At 43.9% G+C, this 18783-nt stretch overlaps 1 protein-coding gene across 1 annotated transcript in view; it reads right to left on the bottom strand.

The window, feature by feature from the left end:
* Positions 1-18783, bottom strand: part of TARS1 (threonyl-tRNA synthetase 1) — a 190192-nt gene that overhangs the window by 37250 nt on the left and 134159 nt on the right. Inside the window, exon 15 of the mRNA XM_069220522.1 lies at positions 6493-6593. Coding sequence (XP_069076623.1) covers positions 6493-6593 — 101 coding nt within the window. The remainder of the gene's footprint in view (positions 1-6492; positions 6594-18783) is intronic.

Genomic DNA, 18783 nt, shown 5'->3' with positions numbered 1-18783 from the left:
GATGTGAGTGTTTAATGTTCTGCTAAGGGTGACTGAAGCAGGGCTATTTTTCCCCAGACCAAAACGTCTGACGGTGCCCAGGTCGATGATGTCCAAATGCAGAAAGGTAGCAGTAAGTTAAACATAAAATTTCATCCAGATCTGGGTCCGAGTTGACAAGGAATTTGCCTTAACAGAAAAAGTGGTGTTAAAATATATCTTTCAGGGTTGCTCTGTTGAAGCCAAGACTTCTTCACTTTCACTATCCACCAACAATGCCCCACAGAAGCCATACAGTCTTGGAAGTACCCAGGTTCTCCTCTAAGGTTTGTGATTTTTCTTCATCAAGTTGGTTTGTCGCATACTTTATGGCATTTTATTTTCTAGAAAAAATATTTTATCGATGTCACATGGAGTGCTTCTGTAAATCTGTTGCGTGTTTCAATGTGGCTTTTTTGTGCAATTTCTAAAGTCTCCAGAACATCCCTTTACTTTGATTTTCATAATTTGATACCATATTTTGCGTTTCATTGCATTTTATGGTACTCAGTTTGATTTGGCTCACTTAAAATTTAGGTGGGAAGCTGACAATATTTTAGGCTAAAAATACGTTATTTTACCTTTATTCAGAACTTTCCTCAGCTCCTTTGAGAGTTAAAGGAGAAATTACGTTCTCTCCATTTTAGTCTCTAAATCTCTGTTATTGGCGTTCCAAAATGATTGCATGATTGCGAACATATGACCCATTAAGATCTGAGTCTACCATCGGTGGTTCTATTTCAAGACATCACACATACAAAATAACAGCTTATTGATTAAAACCCTAGTTAAATAGCTACATAAGATGTGTGACATCATCAGCCAGTCTTAACTTCTATTTTTAAAGTTTCAGCCCTATGCACGCAAGCATTTTAGAGGTCGTAAGTGCCTGTAACCTTGCAGCTGTTTATAGTGCTGCAAAGAATGTGAGGGAGCATATAAATGTCAGTATTTTCACTCCTAATTTTGTTTAGCTTATTAACATTAATGAATAAGTAAAGGTGTATAGTAGAATATTTTCAGTTATTGTTGCTTGCCAATTTCTTTGCAGCAATTTAGTGTTTATGATAGTAATTTCTACATTTGTCGTTAGCTTGCACAATGGCTGCAATTGGAAAGAAGATGCTGCAATCAAAGGAAAAATCTATGCGCTTATTGTAAAGAACTGTGAGAAGAGACAGATTAGTGGCACACGTGCAAGAATGAAATTTAGAGACAGGAAGATATGCCATTTCAACACTGTTACAATTACCTTCTCTATCAGTTTATTTAAAGTATTTAATACGAAAGATTTTAGAAGGAACCATTAATTACAACACATTTGGAGACGTTATTTCCTTCAATAAAACCAGCACTTATGTAGTGTGCTGCCATCTGTGGAACATTCTCATAAAATGCTTTAGAAGCATTTGAGCCTCCACGTTGAGTGCCATTTTAATCCTATTATTCTATTATGGTTCAAAACACACAACCACCTAAAAATTAGCTATTTGGAATAATGTATAGCACTTACACGTATGCTGCTTGTCCGTGCATTTGACCAAACTCCTTCTGATCGCACCATGAAGGTGCTTGCATTATTCACATGCCCAATAGCCCCAGGACATCTAAAACAACTTGCCCACTGCCCCCCAAAGACCAGGACACTTTATATAACCCACACCCACTCAATGATGCAATGCCGGCTGCATGAGGGGAAGAGAGCTGGTAATGTGAAATTGACTGGATGCTACCTTATTTTAAGCAGATGTTTTGAGAAATAAAACATGTGAAAAAAACGTAATCACTCATTCACATTCAAACAGGATTTAGAAAGTGCGGCTAATCATCCACAAGGGTATCCGGCGCTGAGAACGTAGCTGCTAAGGGGTTCAGTTGAACAGCCAGGTCTCGAGTACATTCCTGAATTCGCGAAGAGAGGATGAGGTCCGCAGGTGAAGGGGGAGGTCATACATGGATTACGCCTCAAGGTAGGAGGAGTGTCATCCCACTGTTGCTTTGGCGAATGCAAGGGGTGTGTACAAGGGAGAGGTAAGTGGAGCATAGGTGTCTGAAGTGTTGGTGGTAGTTTAGGTAATGGTTGATGTATACTGGTCAGTGATCGTGATAGGCCTTGTAGTTAAGGATCAGCATTTTAAACTGGCATCTCTTCTGAATGGGGAGCCACTGGAGCTTCTGGAGGTTGGAGGTGGTGTGCGTTCGTTTGGGAAGGTCGAGGATGAGTCTGGTCGCTGAATTCTGTATGGTCTGTACTCTTTTCAGTAGGTGGATGGTGAGCCCTACGACGAGTGCTGTGTTGTAGTCCAGCCGGCTTGTGACTAGGGCTTGAGTGACTGTTCGTCTGGTGTTGACGGGGAGCCATTTGAGAATCTTACAGAGCATTCAAAGTGTGTGTAGGCAAGCGGAGGAGATTGCATTGATCTGGTTTTCAAAGTGAGTTTGCTGTCCAGGATGATGCCAAGGTTGCAAGCGTGGTCTGTCGAAGTAGGTGCTGGTCCTAGTTCCGCATGCCACCAGGAATCGTTCCAAGGTAGAGGCGCTGTTCCCAAAGATCAGCACTTCCGTTTTGTCTGTGCTGAGTTTTAAGCAGCTGTTATTCATCCAGTCGTCAACGTCTGTCATGCACCAGTAGAAGTTGGCCTTCATGGTCGAGGGGTTTTCTGACAGTGTGAGGATGAGCTGGGTCAAGGGGGTCATGCAGATGTTGAACAGTGTAGGGATGAGCCTTGAGGGATGAGGCAGGTGATGTTCTTGGGTTCTGAGGTGAAAGGTGCTAGGTAGACTCTCTGGGTTCTTCAAGTGAGGAAGGATGCGATCCATTTGAGGGCATCTCCTTGGATTCCGATGTGATGAAGCCTCTCGAAAAGCGTGTGGTGGCATACAGTGTTGAATGCTGCAGAGAGGTTGAGGAGGATCAGGGCTGCCATTTCTCTCTGATCAAGGAGGGTTTTGATGTCGTCAGTGGCAGCAATCAGTGCAGTTTCCGTGCTGTGGTTGTTGCTAGAATCCGGATTGGGAGGGGTCCAGAAGATTGGTAATCTCCAGGTGTTTTGAGAGTTGGTGGTTGATGGCCTTTTCGGGGACTTTGGCAGGAAAGGGGAGCAGAGAGATGGGACGGTAGTTCTTGAGTTTGCTAGGGTCTTCGGAAGGTTACTCCGACTATCTAGCGATTAGTGAGCTCACCTATACACTACACAAAAATAATCTTTCCAAAATGACAACATGAAAAGCTATCAAGAGAAACTTGTATCATTATCTCCTGTACGGAAAAGCTGCGGGCATGCATTACATAAAACTGGCAATAGCTTGATAGATATATTGATTGCTGTAGTTAATTTATCTCTGGCAGCAAATAAAGTACCTCACTGTTCTTCTTTCCCTCTCTTAAAGGCTAAACTGCTATAATCGGGTTAGACAGACAAGATTCACAATTTGGAAAACATGAATGAATACAAGGAAAAAAGGAAAGGAAGCACAACAGGCAGCATCACTTAAAGCAGGGCTATTTACCACTCGTTTACTCTGGCACTTAAATATGCAAAAGAATACGAATAGACCATCACATTTGAGATCACATTTTTAATTTAATGTAGGTGGGAACTGGAATAAAGAAGTTCAGGAAATTCACATCAAGGCTGGCAGAGACCATGCTTACTGCACGTAAGGGAGTTAAATTGGGAGGAGGTTCATGGACAACCCTCTCCATTATTCTTTCACATTTACATTACTCCCCTGGCCTACTTCGTTAAATGCTTTGGTTTGACTTGAATTGTAGCTGCTAGAGACCTTTTGAACCTAGGTTGCTATATTCACATTAGAACAGAGATGGCTTCCATTGATGGAACAGAACGTATCAGGCCTTTAGTTTACTTTATTCTGGCCTCTTGACTGTAATTTCTATCCCTCCTGCACTCTCCTCTTTTGATTCATGGAGATATTGCTCATTCTGGTTTCAGATCTAGCCTACGTGGAAGGTATTTTCTGTGGAGGGTTTATTACCTATTATCATTCTTTCTCCCTCAGTTCACCTAATTTCTGCTCTAATAAAACTTGGCAAAACCTATCAAAACTTGTCTCTTAATGCAGTAATCCGCATTACAAGCATTCATCGATTGTTCTATAGCGATAAAAAGTAGGGATGAGTGGGATGTTTTGTTTCACCCATGCAACTGGCAGACGTTTGGTGACTTCACATTACACTTTAAAGTGAAGTTTTGGCCAAAGTCTGCCTATCGCCACGTAGCAGAAATTCTGTCTGGCAACACTCCAGAAAATGTGAGCTGGTGAGCGTGATTTGGCATCCCCAGTGTGATTTTTCAACATGGGAAGTTACAGACAGAGGGCTGTTTATTGAGTAGATTTGCTGCCGCTCTAGTAGATTTTATACCCTAGCAGCAGCTAACTTAGCTTGAACGGCCACGCACTCTTGTGCAACACATGGTGTCATTTGTGCTGATTGTTCAGTGCTGCTCACACTACTGGTGCTAAATTGCAGCACGAGCTGCAAAATTTCCACCTGTTGTCGGAAAGTCACGGAATACCACAGTACTCCATGGAATTTCACAGAGTGAAGCTCCACAAGTTTTGCCCACCTCTATTTAAAAGTCAAGTAGCACTTAAAAGAACCCAGATATCCACAATTTAGTCTACATTAACAATACGTTGATGCTCTTGTAATATTAGCAGGGTTATATCATAGCACCATAGCAATTTAACATGTCATACCATACTTCACTTGATGGACAACATTCAAGGAAGCATACTTCTAGAATACTACAACCAAACTAAGGGGCATATTTATACTCCGTTTGCACCGAATTTGCGTCGTTTTTTTCGACGCAAATTCGACGCAAAACTAACTCCATATTTATACTTTGGCGTTAGACGCGTCTAGCGCCAAAGTTCATGGAGTTAGCGTCATTTTTTTGCGTGAACACCTTCCTTGCGTTAATGATATGCAAGGTAGGCGTTCCCGTCTTAAAAAATGACTCCCAGGCATGTGCGTGGTATTTATACTCCCGGGCAAAAATCACGCCCGGGAGTGGGCGGGGCAAAAAAACCCGCATTTGCGCCTCTTTTTAACGCCTGGGTCAGGGCAGGCGTTAAGGGACCTGTGGGCTCAGAATGAGCCCAGAGGTGCCCTCCCCTGCCCCCAGGGACACCCCCTGCCACTCTTGCCCACCCCAGGAGGACACCCAAGGATGGAGGGCCCCATCCCAGGGAAGAAAAGGTAAGTTGTGGTAAGTATTTTTTTATTTATTTTTTGTGGCATAGGGGGGCCTGATTTGTGCCCCCCTACATGCCACTATGCCCAATGACCATGCCCAGGGGACACAAGTCACCTGGGCATGGCCATTGGGCAAGGGGGCATGACTCCTGTCTTTGCTAAGACAGGAGTCATGTTAATGGCGTCTGGGCGCCCAAAAAAAATGGCGCAAATCGGGTTAAGACGATTTTTTTGCCTCAGCCTGACTTGCCCCATTTTGGGACGCCCAAACGCCATTTTTCCCTACGCCGGCGCTGCCTGGTGTACGTCGTTTTTTTTCACGCACACCTGGCAGCGCCGGTCGGCTAACGCCATTCAATAAATACGGCGCCCGCATGGCGCTTCAGAATGGCGTTAGCCGGCGCTAATTTTTTTGGCGCAAAACTGCGTTAGCGCAGTTTTGCGTCAAAAAGTATAAATATGGCCCTAAGTATCTATAACTTGGTGTTTAATCTAACAGCATGGACTTCCAAAAGAACCAAGGTTGTCATTTTTATATTGGCGGACAGGCCACTGTTCTGCTATGTGGATGGAGCAAATTACTCTGGCACCATATTTTATAAATTTTTGCCAAGCAGGCAGTCCACTATAAAGCAGTGGCAGAAAACGCTGTCAGGGCGGTTCCTGTTAATGCATCTTGCTGTTTGGCGCACAGCTGCATCAGCATTACACTATCCTACACCACACAGTATTCTTTCTTATTTATAAAAAGATAATCCCAAAACGGGATTTTCCTTTTGAAAATGAAAAATATAATGCTCTCCTTGCTATGGGAGTCATCTCCCATGGGGAAGGATGCATTATATGGTTTTTACTCTCCTCCACCACCAAGGCGGATATGTAACCATTTCTCCCATGGTCTTATTCTGTCGGGTCGCAGAGAGAGTAGCCACTGCAGTAGCCACACCTAAGCCATGTCTCCATTTAAATAGGGTGGGTAGACCTTCATGTTGGCGGTATGTATACTCCATTGTGACGAAGTATACCTACAGCCAACATATAAATTGGGCTCCAACCAAGCCTTCTATGGCTTTCTTACTGCAGCAAATGTTCAGCTATCCACAATGGTGTATGTCGGGGTCTGTGTTTTAGAAAAACAAATGTAGTAAATATAAACAAATACCTACACAAGCTGCACACAAAGTTTAGGCATTACTGTATGTTTTTTTTTTAACTGAATCTTTTCTAAACAGCAGAATCTTCAATACCTGACATAGGTAAGATTGAACCGAATTGGAAGCTGAAAATCTAGTTGAATGGTGGCACACTGGTGGTACCGGCCAATTGCATCCTTAATCTGAATGTCAATCTGAAAAGTAGAGAAGGAGAAATAGAATCATCAAAGGCAACTGAACACAAAGAAACCATGAAACGGTGCACAATAAATTTCCCTTACTACTCTGCAGTCAGGAAAAGATTAAACAATGGGAGGACAAGTAAAATGAACAATAGTTGGGGGGGTGAGGATAAGACAAGTGAAGGCTAATCCTTCGGAGGAAACAGCTGTAGGTTTAACATCTTACTCAACAATAGGAGGAAATGCTCACATTTATGTGTGGGATTCTTGTAAAGGCTTAATTACAAGACCTACATGAGGTTGGCATACACAGAAGGAGTCCACTATTCAGAGTGACTTTTCTCTGAAATGCAAGCAAACCCATTTCAAACTCTTGCAGAGGAGGGTGGGTTCTTTAAATGCCTAAAATGAAGAAATCACAGGTGGCTAAATTGGAAATATCTACATGGAGGGTGACGGTTGAGAGCTGCTGGCAAGTTGATGCACAGCCAAAATCAAAGTCATCTATAATGTTTTCACACTGGCTTTACAGATAATGGTCGTCTGTCATAGTAACTGTGTACACCAAATCTGTCCTTAATCACAGTTTCAGCTGCTAAATAGGCATTTGAAAGAACCCTTAATGAAAAGGAAAACTGAACATAAAAGAAAAAAAAAGCAATTGTGCAGTTTCAGTAACAAAAATAAAATGCTACGGGTCAAGATGAATGATTTTCTCAGCGACTTGAAAAAAGCTGAAACTAAGTTAAAGCTGTACAAAATAAGAATCAAGATGGTGACTGTGGTTTTTATATTTTAATAGTATTTTTCGGACATTAAAAAAAAACACTTTACTTCGGTCAAAGACCTTAAAAGCCACATAAATAAATTACAATGTTCCATTTGTCATATAAAACAACAGAGTCAATGGATAAGATTCAAATCCAATGACATCAAGAATATACTTATAAAAAGACGTGCATCCAGCGTTAATGTGTTAAAGTGCTTTGACAAGTGCATTTGTGCAAATACATTTCCAAAGTACCATTAAGAATTACCTTATCATTCAAGAACAATAAAATAATTTGATCCTAACAATTTCAACTATCACAGCAGTAGTTTGAGGCTTATGATACAAACTGCTTTAGCGAAGGGTAATTCATTTTCCTCTGATCCAGAACAGAAAGGTAAAACAACATGTATGCAAGGACATGTAAAGCAAGGCATGTTTCGAATCTGTAATACTTATTCTAGTCAAAATATGCGGCAATGGATTCAAATATTGCCTAGCCAACCAAGGTCAAAAGTCACAAATATTTTGCGTCAAGGTTACTAAATAAGGGCCGAATCCATTCAAAGTACTTTGCGACTGAGAACACAATGTACGGTTGTAAGGAAATGCCTCCTCGGCATGGTTACACCCTGACTTTTTGCCTTTTGCTGATGCCAAGTTATGATTGAAAGTGTGCTGGGACCCTGCTAACCAGGCTCCAACACCAGTGTTCTTTCACTAAAACTGTACCTTTGCTTCCACAATTGGCACAGCCCTGGCACTCAGATAAGTCCCTTGTAAATAGTACCCCTGGTACCAAGGGCCCTGATGCCAGGGAAGGTCTCTAAGGGCTGCAGCATGTCTTATGCCACCCTGGGGACCCCTCACTCAGCACATGCACACTGCCTCACAGCTTGTATGTGCTGGTGGGGAGAAAATGACTAAGTCAACATGGCATTCCCCTCAGAGTGCCATGCCAACATCCCACTGCATGTGGCATAGGTAAGTCACCCCTCTAGCAGGCCTTACAGCCCTAAGGCAGGGTGCACTATAGCACAGGTGAGGGGATATGTACATGAGCACTATGCCCCTACAGTGTCGAAGCAAAACCTTAGACATTGTAAGTGTAGGGTAGCCATAAGAGTATATGGTCTGGGAGTTTGTCAAACACAAACTCCACAGTTCCATAATGGCTACACTGAAATCTGGGAAGTTTGGAATCAAACTTCTTAGCACAATAAATGCACACTGATGCCAGTGTGGAATTTATTGTAAAATGCACCCAGAGGGCATCTTAGAGATGCTCCCTGAATACCAATCCGACTTCTAGTGTTAGGCTGACCAGTTTCTGCCAGCCTGCCACAACCAGACGAGTTGCTGGCCACATGGGGAGAGTGCCTTTGTCACTCTGTGGCCAGGAACAAAGCCTGTACTGGGTGGAGGTGCTTCTCACCTCTCCCTGCAGGAACTGTAACACCTGGCGGTGAGCCTCAACGGCTCACCCCTTTTTTACCCACAGGGCATCCCAGCTAGTGGAGATGCCCGCCCCTCTGGCCACTGCCCTCACTTTTGGCGGCAAGGCTGGGGGAGATAATGGAGGATTCACTCACCAGTCAGGACAGCCCCTAAGGAGTCCTGAGCTGAGGTGACCCCTGCCTTTAGAAATCCTCCATCCTAAATTCGGAGGATTCCCCCAACAGGATTAGGGATGTGCCCCGTCCCCTCAGGGACAGTAGCCATTGGCTACTACCCCCCAAACCTAAACACACCCTTAAATTTAGTATTCAAGAACCCAGGAAATCAGATTTCTGCAACCTGAAACAAGAAGGACTGCTGACCTGAAAGCCCTGCAGAGACGACGGAAGAAGACTACTGCTTTGGCCCCAGCCCTACCGGCCTGACTTGAAAAACTGCAACTACGACGCATCCAACAGGGACCAGTGACCTATGAAGCCTCAGAGGACTGCCCTAAACCAAAGGACCAATAAACTCCCGTGAGCAGCGGCTCTGCTCAACAAACAGCCACAATATTGCAACTTTTCTGCAACTTTCAAAAGACTTCACTCTCCCTGCCGGAAGTGTGAGACTTCACCCTCTGCACCCGACGCCCCCGGCTCGAGCGCCAGAGAAACAACACCACAGGGAGGACTCCCAGGCGACTGCGACATCATGAGTAGCCCGAGACGACCCCCCTGGACCCGCACAGCTATGCATGCAGAGAGAATCCAGGGGCTCCCCCTGACCGCAACTGCCTGTACCAAGGAACCCGACGCATGGACCAAGCACTGCACCCGCAGCCCCCAGGATCAGATGGAACTGAACCTCAGTGCAAGATTGGCCCCCAGGTGATCCTCTGCCTAGCCCAGTTGGTGGCTCGCCCGAGAAGCCCCCCTGTGCCCTGCCTGCACCACTAGAGTGACCCCCAGGTCCCTCCATTGAATCCAATACAAAACCTGATGCCTGCTTTGCACACTGCACCCGGCCGATGTGCCAATGAGGGTGTGTTTTGTGTGCCTACTTCTGTCCCCCCCCCCAGTGCTCTACAAAAACCCCCTGGTCTGCCCTCCGAAGACACAGGTACTTACCTGTAGGCAGACTGTAACCGGAGCACCCCTGTTCTTCATAGGCGCCTAAGTGTTTTGGGCACCACTTTGACCTCTGCACCTGACCGGCCCTGAGCTGCTGGTGTGGTAACTCTGCGGTTGCCTTGAACCCCCAACAGTGGGCTGCCTATGCCCAGGAACTGAGACTTTTAAGTGTTTTACTTCCCTGACAAACTAACCATTACGTACCTCCCCCAGGAACTGTTGATTTTTGCACAAGGTGTCCACTTTTAAAATAGCTAATAGCTTATTGCCATTTTAACAAACAACTGTATATGTTATTGCTCTAATTCAAAGTTCCGAACTTTCCTGTGTGGAGTACCTTGCATTTTATGTATCTACTTCAAATCTTGAACTGGTGGTAAATTAAGAAAATATATTTTTCTATATAAAAACTATTGGCCTGGAGTTAAGTCTTTGAGTGTGTGTTCCTCATTTATTGCCTGTGTGTGTACAACAAATGCTTAACACTACCCTCTGATAAGCCTACTGCTCGACCACACTACCCCAAAATAGAGCATCAGAATTATCTAATTGTGCCACTATCTTACCTCTAAGGGGAACCCCTGGACTCTGTGCACACTATCTCTTACTTTGAGATAGCATATACAGAGTCAACTTCCTACAACGGTTTAGTGTCCGACCAGCATAATCTCAATGCAACCCTGTATTGACAGGTTCCCAAGGTGGGGGCAAAAGGGAACAATCCAGCAGTCACGCAGCCTAGAATACATAGGCAAAAAACAACAAGTGTTCATCAGTTTCTTCCATTTCACTACACACTGGCCAGAGTTTAATACCTTCGGATTGGGCACTTCCACTTATATGTGACAGGTGCAAGTGGTAGGATTCCCAACCTAAATCTTATGTGAAGGGATTTCATAGATGGGGGGGGTCTGTCTTATCAAGAAAAGACTCAAACCTGGAAGTTGATTTTTATCTCCAGAAGCCTATTGGTCAATTAAAAGGAAAATGTTACTTACCCAGAAAGCATCTGTTTATGGCATGCATTGTAGTAGATTCACATGCTCTGCATACTTCCACCATCTAGTGTTGGGTCCGGAAGGTTGCAAGTTGTTTTTGTAAGAAAAGTCTTTCGAGTCATGAGGTAGAGTGACTCCTCCGCTTGCTGGTAAGCGTATGGTCCTCAACTCCATCTTCAGATTGTTTTCCCGCAGGCCGTGATGTATAGAGTGTTCTGTAAAGATAAGCAAGTGAAATAACCATGCATGAGAATGTATATCGAAAGACTGTTATGGCCACAGGCATCCGGGGATGTGGGTGGGCGCATGTGAATCTGCAGCACTACATGCCACAAACAGGTGCTTACTCGGTAAGTAACATTTTCCATTTGATGGCATGTGTGGCTGTAGGTACACATTCTCAGCCGACTGTAAAGCAGTGCTCCCAAGACGCGGTGGCTAACCTGTGGGTGTTACAGAGCTTTGAATAAGAGTACACAGCACTGCCTGACCTACGTTGGCTTCTTGGCGTGATAAAACATCCACACAATAGTGTTTAGTGAAAGTGTGTGGTGCTGACCATGTAGCGGTCTTACAAATGTCTTACAAATATAGAGAGGTTCCCTAGAAATGCCATAGATGTGTCTTTCTTATGTGTTGAATGTGGTCTAGGGGAATTTAGTAGTAGAGTTACATTTATGTGGTTGAGTTGTTTTGTCTTTCTGAATATTTTAGTTCTATCAATATAGAACATGAGCACGTCTAACATGTGTAGGGCTCTTTCAGCTGCTGAATCAGGTTGTGAGAAAAAAACGGCAACTTAAAAGTTTGATTGAGATGGAATGGTAATCCTAACTTTGGTAGAGATTTCGGGTTGGTGCGAAGAACCATTTTATTTTATGCATCTGGAAAAATGGTTCTTGTAATGTTAAGGCCTGGGGCTCACTTACAAGTCTCAGGTAAGTGATTTCAACTAAGAAGGCTACTTTCCACGAAAGAAACTGCAGAAGGAATGAATGCAGAGGTTCAAAATGTGGTCCCATAGGTCTAGTGAGTACTATATTAAGATTCCAAGAAGGTACTGGAGGTAATCTTGGTGGTATCACTCTTTTTAGTTCTTTCATAAAAGCCTTTATGACAGGGATTGTAAAAAGAGAAGAATGTTGTCTGTTTTGAAGATAACCAGCTATGGTTGCTAAATGTAATATTATAGAGGTATATGCCAGGTTTGCTTTTTGCAAATAGGGAAGATACAAAAAGATATTTTGTACCGACTCTTGCACAGCATGCCAGTTTTTAGAAATGCAGTAGTGAACAACGCGTTTCAACTTTGCTGCATAACATGCTCTAGTGGTTGATCTGCATGCTTCTTTAAGAATGTCCATACATTCTTGAGGTAGATTTAAATATCTAAATTCTAGGACTTCAGGAGCCAAATTGCAAGATTCAACTCCTTGGGATTCGAGTGCCTGGTCTGACCTTTGTTTTAAGGGGAGGCTTCTTGTGAGGCACTACTGATAGATCCAGTAGAATGGTGAGCCATGGTTGTTTTGCCCATATGGGTGCCACTAGGATTAGTGTGAGAGCAGTTTGCCTGAGCTTCCGAACCACATACGGAAAGAGAGGGAGAGGTGAAAAAGCATAGGCAAATATCCCTGACCAGTTATAGAGCACTGCCCTTAGGATTGAGGGTGTGGGAACCTGGATGCAAAGTTTAGGCATGTTGCATTTTCCTTTGTTGCAAATAGATCTATGTCTGAAAATCCCCACTTTTGGAAGTAGGGTTGGAAGACTCGGGGTGGAGTTCCCACTCGCATCCTGCTAAGGAGTTCTGCAAAATTGTTGTGTGACCCTGGGAGGTGTTCCTCTAACGTGTAATTGTTGTGGCGAATAGCCTAGTGCCAAATTGTCTGTGCAAGGCGAGACAACTGCAGTGAGTGTATACCCCCCTGTTTCTGCAGATAAAACATGGTTGTCATGTTGTCTGTGCGGATGAGGACTACTCTGTTGATGAGATGCATCACACTGGCCTTGAGTGCTAGATAAACAGCTAGCAACTCTAGAAAGTTGATGTGCAAGACACTGAGTATGATCACAAAAACCGCTACCGTGAGGTCTTGGAGGTGAGGCCCCCATCCGGTCTGGAAAGCGTCCGTTCTCAGAATGACCAGTGGAACAGTGTCCAGAAATGGCCGCCTTTTCAAGACACAATTTGCAGAGAGCGAATTTCCTCAACATTCCTCTGCATTTCTCAGCAACTGACTCTTCGGTTTCTCAGAGTCTTTTTCAACCGGAACGACTGGCAGGCTTCACTGTCTTCTTCCCTGTGTTCTGGCGACAAACAGAGGTTACAGACCTGATGTAGATCGCTTAGAGGGAATTAGGAGTGACACTTCGGACAGAAACGGAAAGGCGTCTGTTCCATCAGGCTTTCATTATCCAAGGTGTGGGATGGAGAAAATGGCCACCTTAAGGGCACAGCCCTGCGGTCCTTGAACAGAAGAGTTATATACAACAAAGATTTCTTCAATCTCGAAATGCAAAGTGATAAAGAGAAACGTGATCGATAACAATACCGAAGAGGTTGGAGAGGTTTTTCAGAATGGAATAGATGTAATACGGTCTCGAACCGGTGCTCCAAAAGAACAAGACATGACCCGAAACCATAAGAAGATGGAGTTGAGAACCATGTAGATTGCCAGCAAGAGGAGGAGTCACTCTACCTTGTGAATCGAAAGACTTTGCGAACAAAAACAACTTGCAACCTTCTTGACCTAACACTAGATGGCAGAAGTAAGCAGAGCATGTAAATCTACAGCCACACATGCCATCAAACATTCTTTTCTTAGTAAAGCTTCTTCTAGGCAGAGCACTTCCTTGCCCATCAGCCCCAAATGGCACAATAACACCTGTAGGACAGTGGTGTCCCATTAAAAGCCATTACAAATGGCTCCACATCTGGAAGTCAAGCGCCTAGGGCCAAGTATAAAGATGCCTAAAAACTGGCCAAAGTAATTTGGGACACAACTGTGTGGGGCAACATCTTGGATGCTGCCCAATCAGGGAACTAAGCGGCCTTCTGGCATATGATTAGCCATAGAGCTAAAACTAACACAATGAGGCATTAGTCGTCTCATGCTGGATACTTTAGCTTCAGTTCTAGCTGATAAATGGAGGCCACAAATTGGAAATGGTCTGCGATAGTCACCTTTACCGAACCCAGCATTTGGATTGGAGAAAGATCCAGTGCTAGAGGAGTACTGCGCCCCTCTGATAATAATGGCTACTATATGCTATGACAGCGATGGGCTGACTGGGAACACTGGCATGGGGACTGTAAACCATTGAGATCACAGGTCCTTAAACTGCCCTTAACTCCTGACTGGAGTTAACTGTATGAAAATAAAATAAATATGGGTATCACAGAAACACTAAATATTGAAAAACACAGAAAAAAACGACACCAATTAAATAATGTTGCTCCATAAGAAACTGAATTATGCAAAATAGTGACCACTATAACTCTGTGGCATGGCAAAGCAGAAGACAAGTTAATCCACTGACCCCCTAATCAAACATGCCAAAAGAGACAATTCTGCCACAGTGGAGGGACAGGTGTTAAATCGGCGAAGCACATTGTTTCTCTATCCTGTCGATCTTCTTTGGGCAGGCGTACTATAAGCTTTTGCCCAAGTCGTCATACTCTGAGACATTACTGATCAGGCCCGGACCATGTGTACATCGTCACACTATCAAATCTTATGCAAGCGTCCGAATGATTTTTAAGTAGAATTAACATTTCAACTTCAAATTGCAATCATGAGTACTTAATGGTTGGGTTCAGATCGTCAAAATGCCTAACCAGTAAAGTAAGCATTGACCAAGACAAACAGTATGTTTTTTATGTGGTGCCTGCATCCAGAGGTATGAACATACAGGAACGCATGCATGCACAAATGTCCACAGAAGCCCACATGCATTAACCTCTGCTGATAAATTATATTAGGCAGGGCACTTGCTTCTTCACGTTCTCCCATGTTTTTCCAACACCAGGCGCAAGCTTTAGATTTCACTGAATTGTTTCTGGTTTTAAAATCAGGTCAATAAAAAACGTCTGGCCTCGCCACAGATGATACTCCTGTAAAGGAGCAAAGGTCCTACTCTGGAGCCTGCACAACCTGCGAACAAAAGAAAATCTTCGGCGAGTGTGCCTTTACCCCAAACTACAAGGCAGCAAAATGTGACATTGCCAATTCCTGTCACAAATTTGAGAAAGACAGGCGACTGGCCCTGTACCAACAGCAGTGCAAGAAAGATGTTCCCACTGCGGGGAATGAGTAATGAGGTGCAGCTCCAGCGACTTCCACAGAGAAGAGGCAAAAACTGAAGCACCGGCATATTCATTAACTGGATTTCGAAAGAGAAAAAGTCAATCTCCTCAAACATCTGTCACAAAATTGACAAACACTGCTTAAAACCAGAAAAAATACAAATTATGCAGAAATCTAGATTCTGTAAGGTCTGTCACGATTTCCGCCTAAGCTCGAGCTCAGTGCTCGATTTGAGCTGGTGGTTTCCAGTCCCCGAACTGGCACTTAATTGTAAACACAGGCACTTATGACAGGCTGCCACACGGTGGCACTGCCAGTCTAATTTAGAGATGAGCACAACAGTTGTTTATGAATTCAGTATACATTCAAATGTAAGATCTGCCGTGTCCAAGCCATTCTTCTAGCTTTGAAGGCTTGAACAAGTTGGAATTGTCACACCTGCAGGAGTGTGACGGTCAGTTGTTGTGTCGGCACTGTCATTAGCAGCGCCGGAAAGGGGCATGGGTGGTGCACGGTGCAGTGGCCTCCTGAAGCACTGTGGAAGGAAGATCTCCCTCAGTTGTCTGGAGACAGACAACGTGTCAGAGAGTAAAAGATGTCTCATCCGCACTTCACCATTCAGTGGTGATACTGTCGTGACTTCATCATCATGAGGTGCCCAGCAACTGAGGACTCCAACTCCCCACACCGGTCAGCAGGATGGAAGGCCCAATGCTGAAGAAACGGTCTCAACTTTGAAATACACGTATAACATCCATCACAAAATGAATTACTGTATTGTGCTATATAACAGGGCTGTGGTGAGTTTTTTTTTTTATCTGTGTGCAGCGAAAAAACACCAATTATTTGACTCAGTCGGTCTGCAACAGAAAGCATTCTACAGCCGCACTGGCCAAGTACATGGTCACGGGGGAACGAGCCTCTAACTTGCAGCATCAAGGCACATGTATTATCTTCAAAAGGTCTGGAGTAACGAAACGCCAAAAACTCCATTCATGAAGCCAAAACTAGACGTCTAAAATAACTGTATTTAGTAGTTCAAACAGATAACAGCGCCCTCTCTAGCAAAGGACATATCATGCCACCTAATGCCGGATTTAGGAGTAATAGGAATCCTGAAGGTCATGCTACAAACTGCTTAAAACAGCAGCGGATCCTATTTCGGGATGGAGTGCGCAGGGAAAGGAAAGTTAGCAAATCATGAACTCCGTAAACAAGTGGGGAATTACTTATATCTGAAACACATGGTCCAAAGACATGATTTCGGAACATTGGAATGTGTGCGCACTATTGCACCCTTGGAAAGTCCTGCGCTCGGAGAAAGGCACCGCCCAGAGCCCAAACCGCCTATAAATCCTGCCACCAATTAAAATCAAATTACTTTACATAAAATAATATGGATTTCCGTGTTTTTACAATTAACTGAACAGTTCAAAGCACTACCGAAAGAATCTTTAAAATATGATGACAGCTCATAGATATGATTTAGGGTGCACATCTAGTTATGTTACTATGGGACAGTTCAGTGATTTTTTTCATATAAGATTGCTTATGACAGTTTTACGATTACTGGTTTATGCTACAATGCAATTATAATTCAGGAATGTTTTGTTAAATTATTTAACTGATAAAATAGGCCGGGAGTACAGGCATTCAAGCAAAATTTGAAATAAATGGCAACACGCAAAAATAGACTGTGACAATATTAGTGAAGTTATAGTAGCGTGAGCTGTGAACTAGCAGGTGAGTGGGTTTGATACACTTCAGTGACACACGCCTTGTACCCAAGAGTCATCGGCAAACTGCATCAAGACGTTCTGTGGTTACACTGCTGAGATAGTTAGGATGCTAGAAATAGAAAACAAAAAGGCTTATTCTGGCTGTCGAGCTCCTTCTTGTGGGCTCACTAGAGGGATACTATCTCACATATAAAGAAACATGCAGACAGAGCGTGCATTTATCCTCGTCTCTGCCTCAGAATCAAGTTCTCCCTGTGTGGGAACACCTCCCTCCTACAGTCTGGGCCCTTCCACCATCTCGCGTCGCCGGCGGAGATACACCTCCACCTGGACTCCCTTTTAAAGTAGAGCTGCATGCAGCAGACAGACAGACCTCGAATTAAGGGGGGTTTGGACATCTACAGTGGCACTAGCTCCCTCTCGGTGCCCAGGTCCTATTCAAGACCCGCTATCGCATATAAAAGGCCTTCTCAAAAGCAAGGCTGAATGTGTGCTAACAAATCAATGACACACAAAACTTCTGCGCACAATGGTTGGTAGTGTAGAATGACCCCAGGCAGTGCAGACTCTCACCCACTCTTTAAGAAAAGGCCTTGATACTTTTTTCCCCGCATCCTACTTCACCCCCGGGCTTGACATCAGTCAGCGTCCACTGTGGCCTGACGGTCTTTCAGTCTCCTATCTATCCTCAGACTGTTACTTTTGGTATCCATCTCCTTATCTGTGTTTCGGTATTACCTCTCCCTCTTCCTCTCAGGCTCTTTTCTGTACTTTATTTTGGTGCTTAAGTAAAAGGTATATACACGTAAGTGATATTTGATAACATAACAATTTAATGGCTCAGTTACTTGCTATGAAATGCTCTCACATCTGTAACCTGCAGCGTGACCTGCTACTTTGGATAGCACTCGTCCGTCCTGTAGGACTAGGTGTGTGCCATGTGGATATCCCTGCCCCTAAAAAAAGAAATTATATAGAAATCACATGAATGCTAAATTGACAAAAAAAGGCTATGTAGTCTCTTGCATGATTTAGAACGGTTTAGAATGTGGCCTTCTATTTCAGCAGGTACCAGGCTTGGAAAGATGCTACAACTGGCAATGAAATAGGGGACAAGTAACCCGAAAAAGAGAGTGCTCTCCTGGAGAGTTTTCTGGGGTCCAAGCTAACTGCTCGTGCGTGCCATGTGTGCCTTTGTCGAAGTGCAGAGTCGATGGCTGGCGTATGTGGAGTCAAAGCGCAACTCAAGCTGGTGTGAATAAAGAGAGCTTCAAGGAAAAGTCTATGCATTGTTGGTCAAGAAACTATGACCAAGATCATACAAAAAGCAACTACGCAGCCACGCAACATAAAGCTGTACAGTATACAGAGCGTTAACGCTTGTTAGAAATGGGGTCTTTGGTTGACAGTCAGGTTACCGCCTGTTCAAACAAGGACGCTCACTCTAGTCAGGGTAAAAGAGAATCACCCTCAGCTAATCCTTGCTTACCCCCTTGGTAGCTTGGCAGAGCAGTAGGCTTAACTTCAGAGTGCTAGGTGTAAAGTATTTGTACCAACACACACAGTAACTTAATGAAAACACTACAAAATGACACAACACCAGTTTAGAAAAATAGGAAATATTTATCTAAACAAAACAAGACCAAAACGACAAAAATCCACAGTACACAAGTCATCAATTAAAAATCAAAAGGAGTCTTTAAGTAGTTTTAAACACACACTAACACTGTCAGCGTGAAAAAGTACCTTGGGTGCGTCAAAAATAACCCCGCACGAGCGCGTGCACATCAAAAAGGGATTGCGATGCATTGATTCC

Source organism: Pleurodeles waltl, chromosome 1_1 (genome assembly GCF_031143425.1).
Source record: "Pleurodeles waltl isolate 20211129_DDA chromosome 1_1, aPleWal1.hap1.20221129, whole genome shotgun sequence".
NCBI lineage: Eukaryota > Metazoa > Chordata > Amphibia > Caudata > Salamandridae > Pleurodeles > Pleurodeles waltl.
This window is presented reverse-complemented; position numbering and strand designations above follow the sequence as displayed.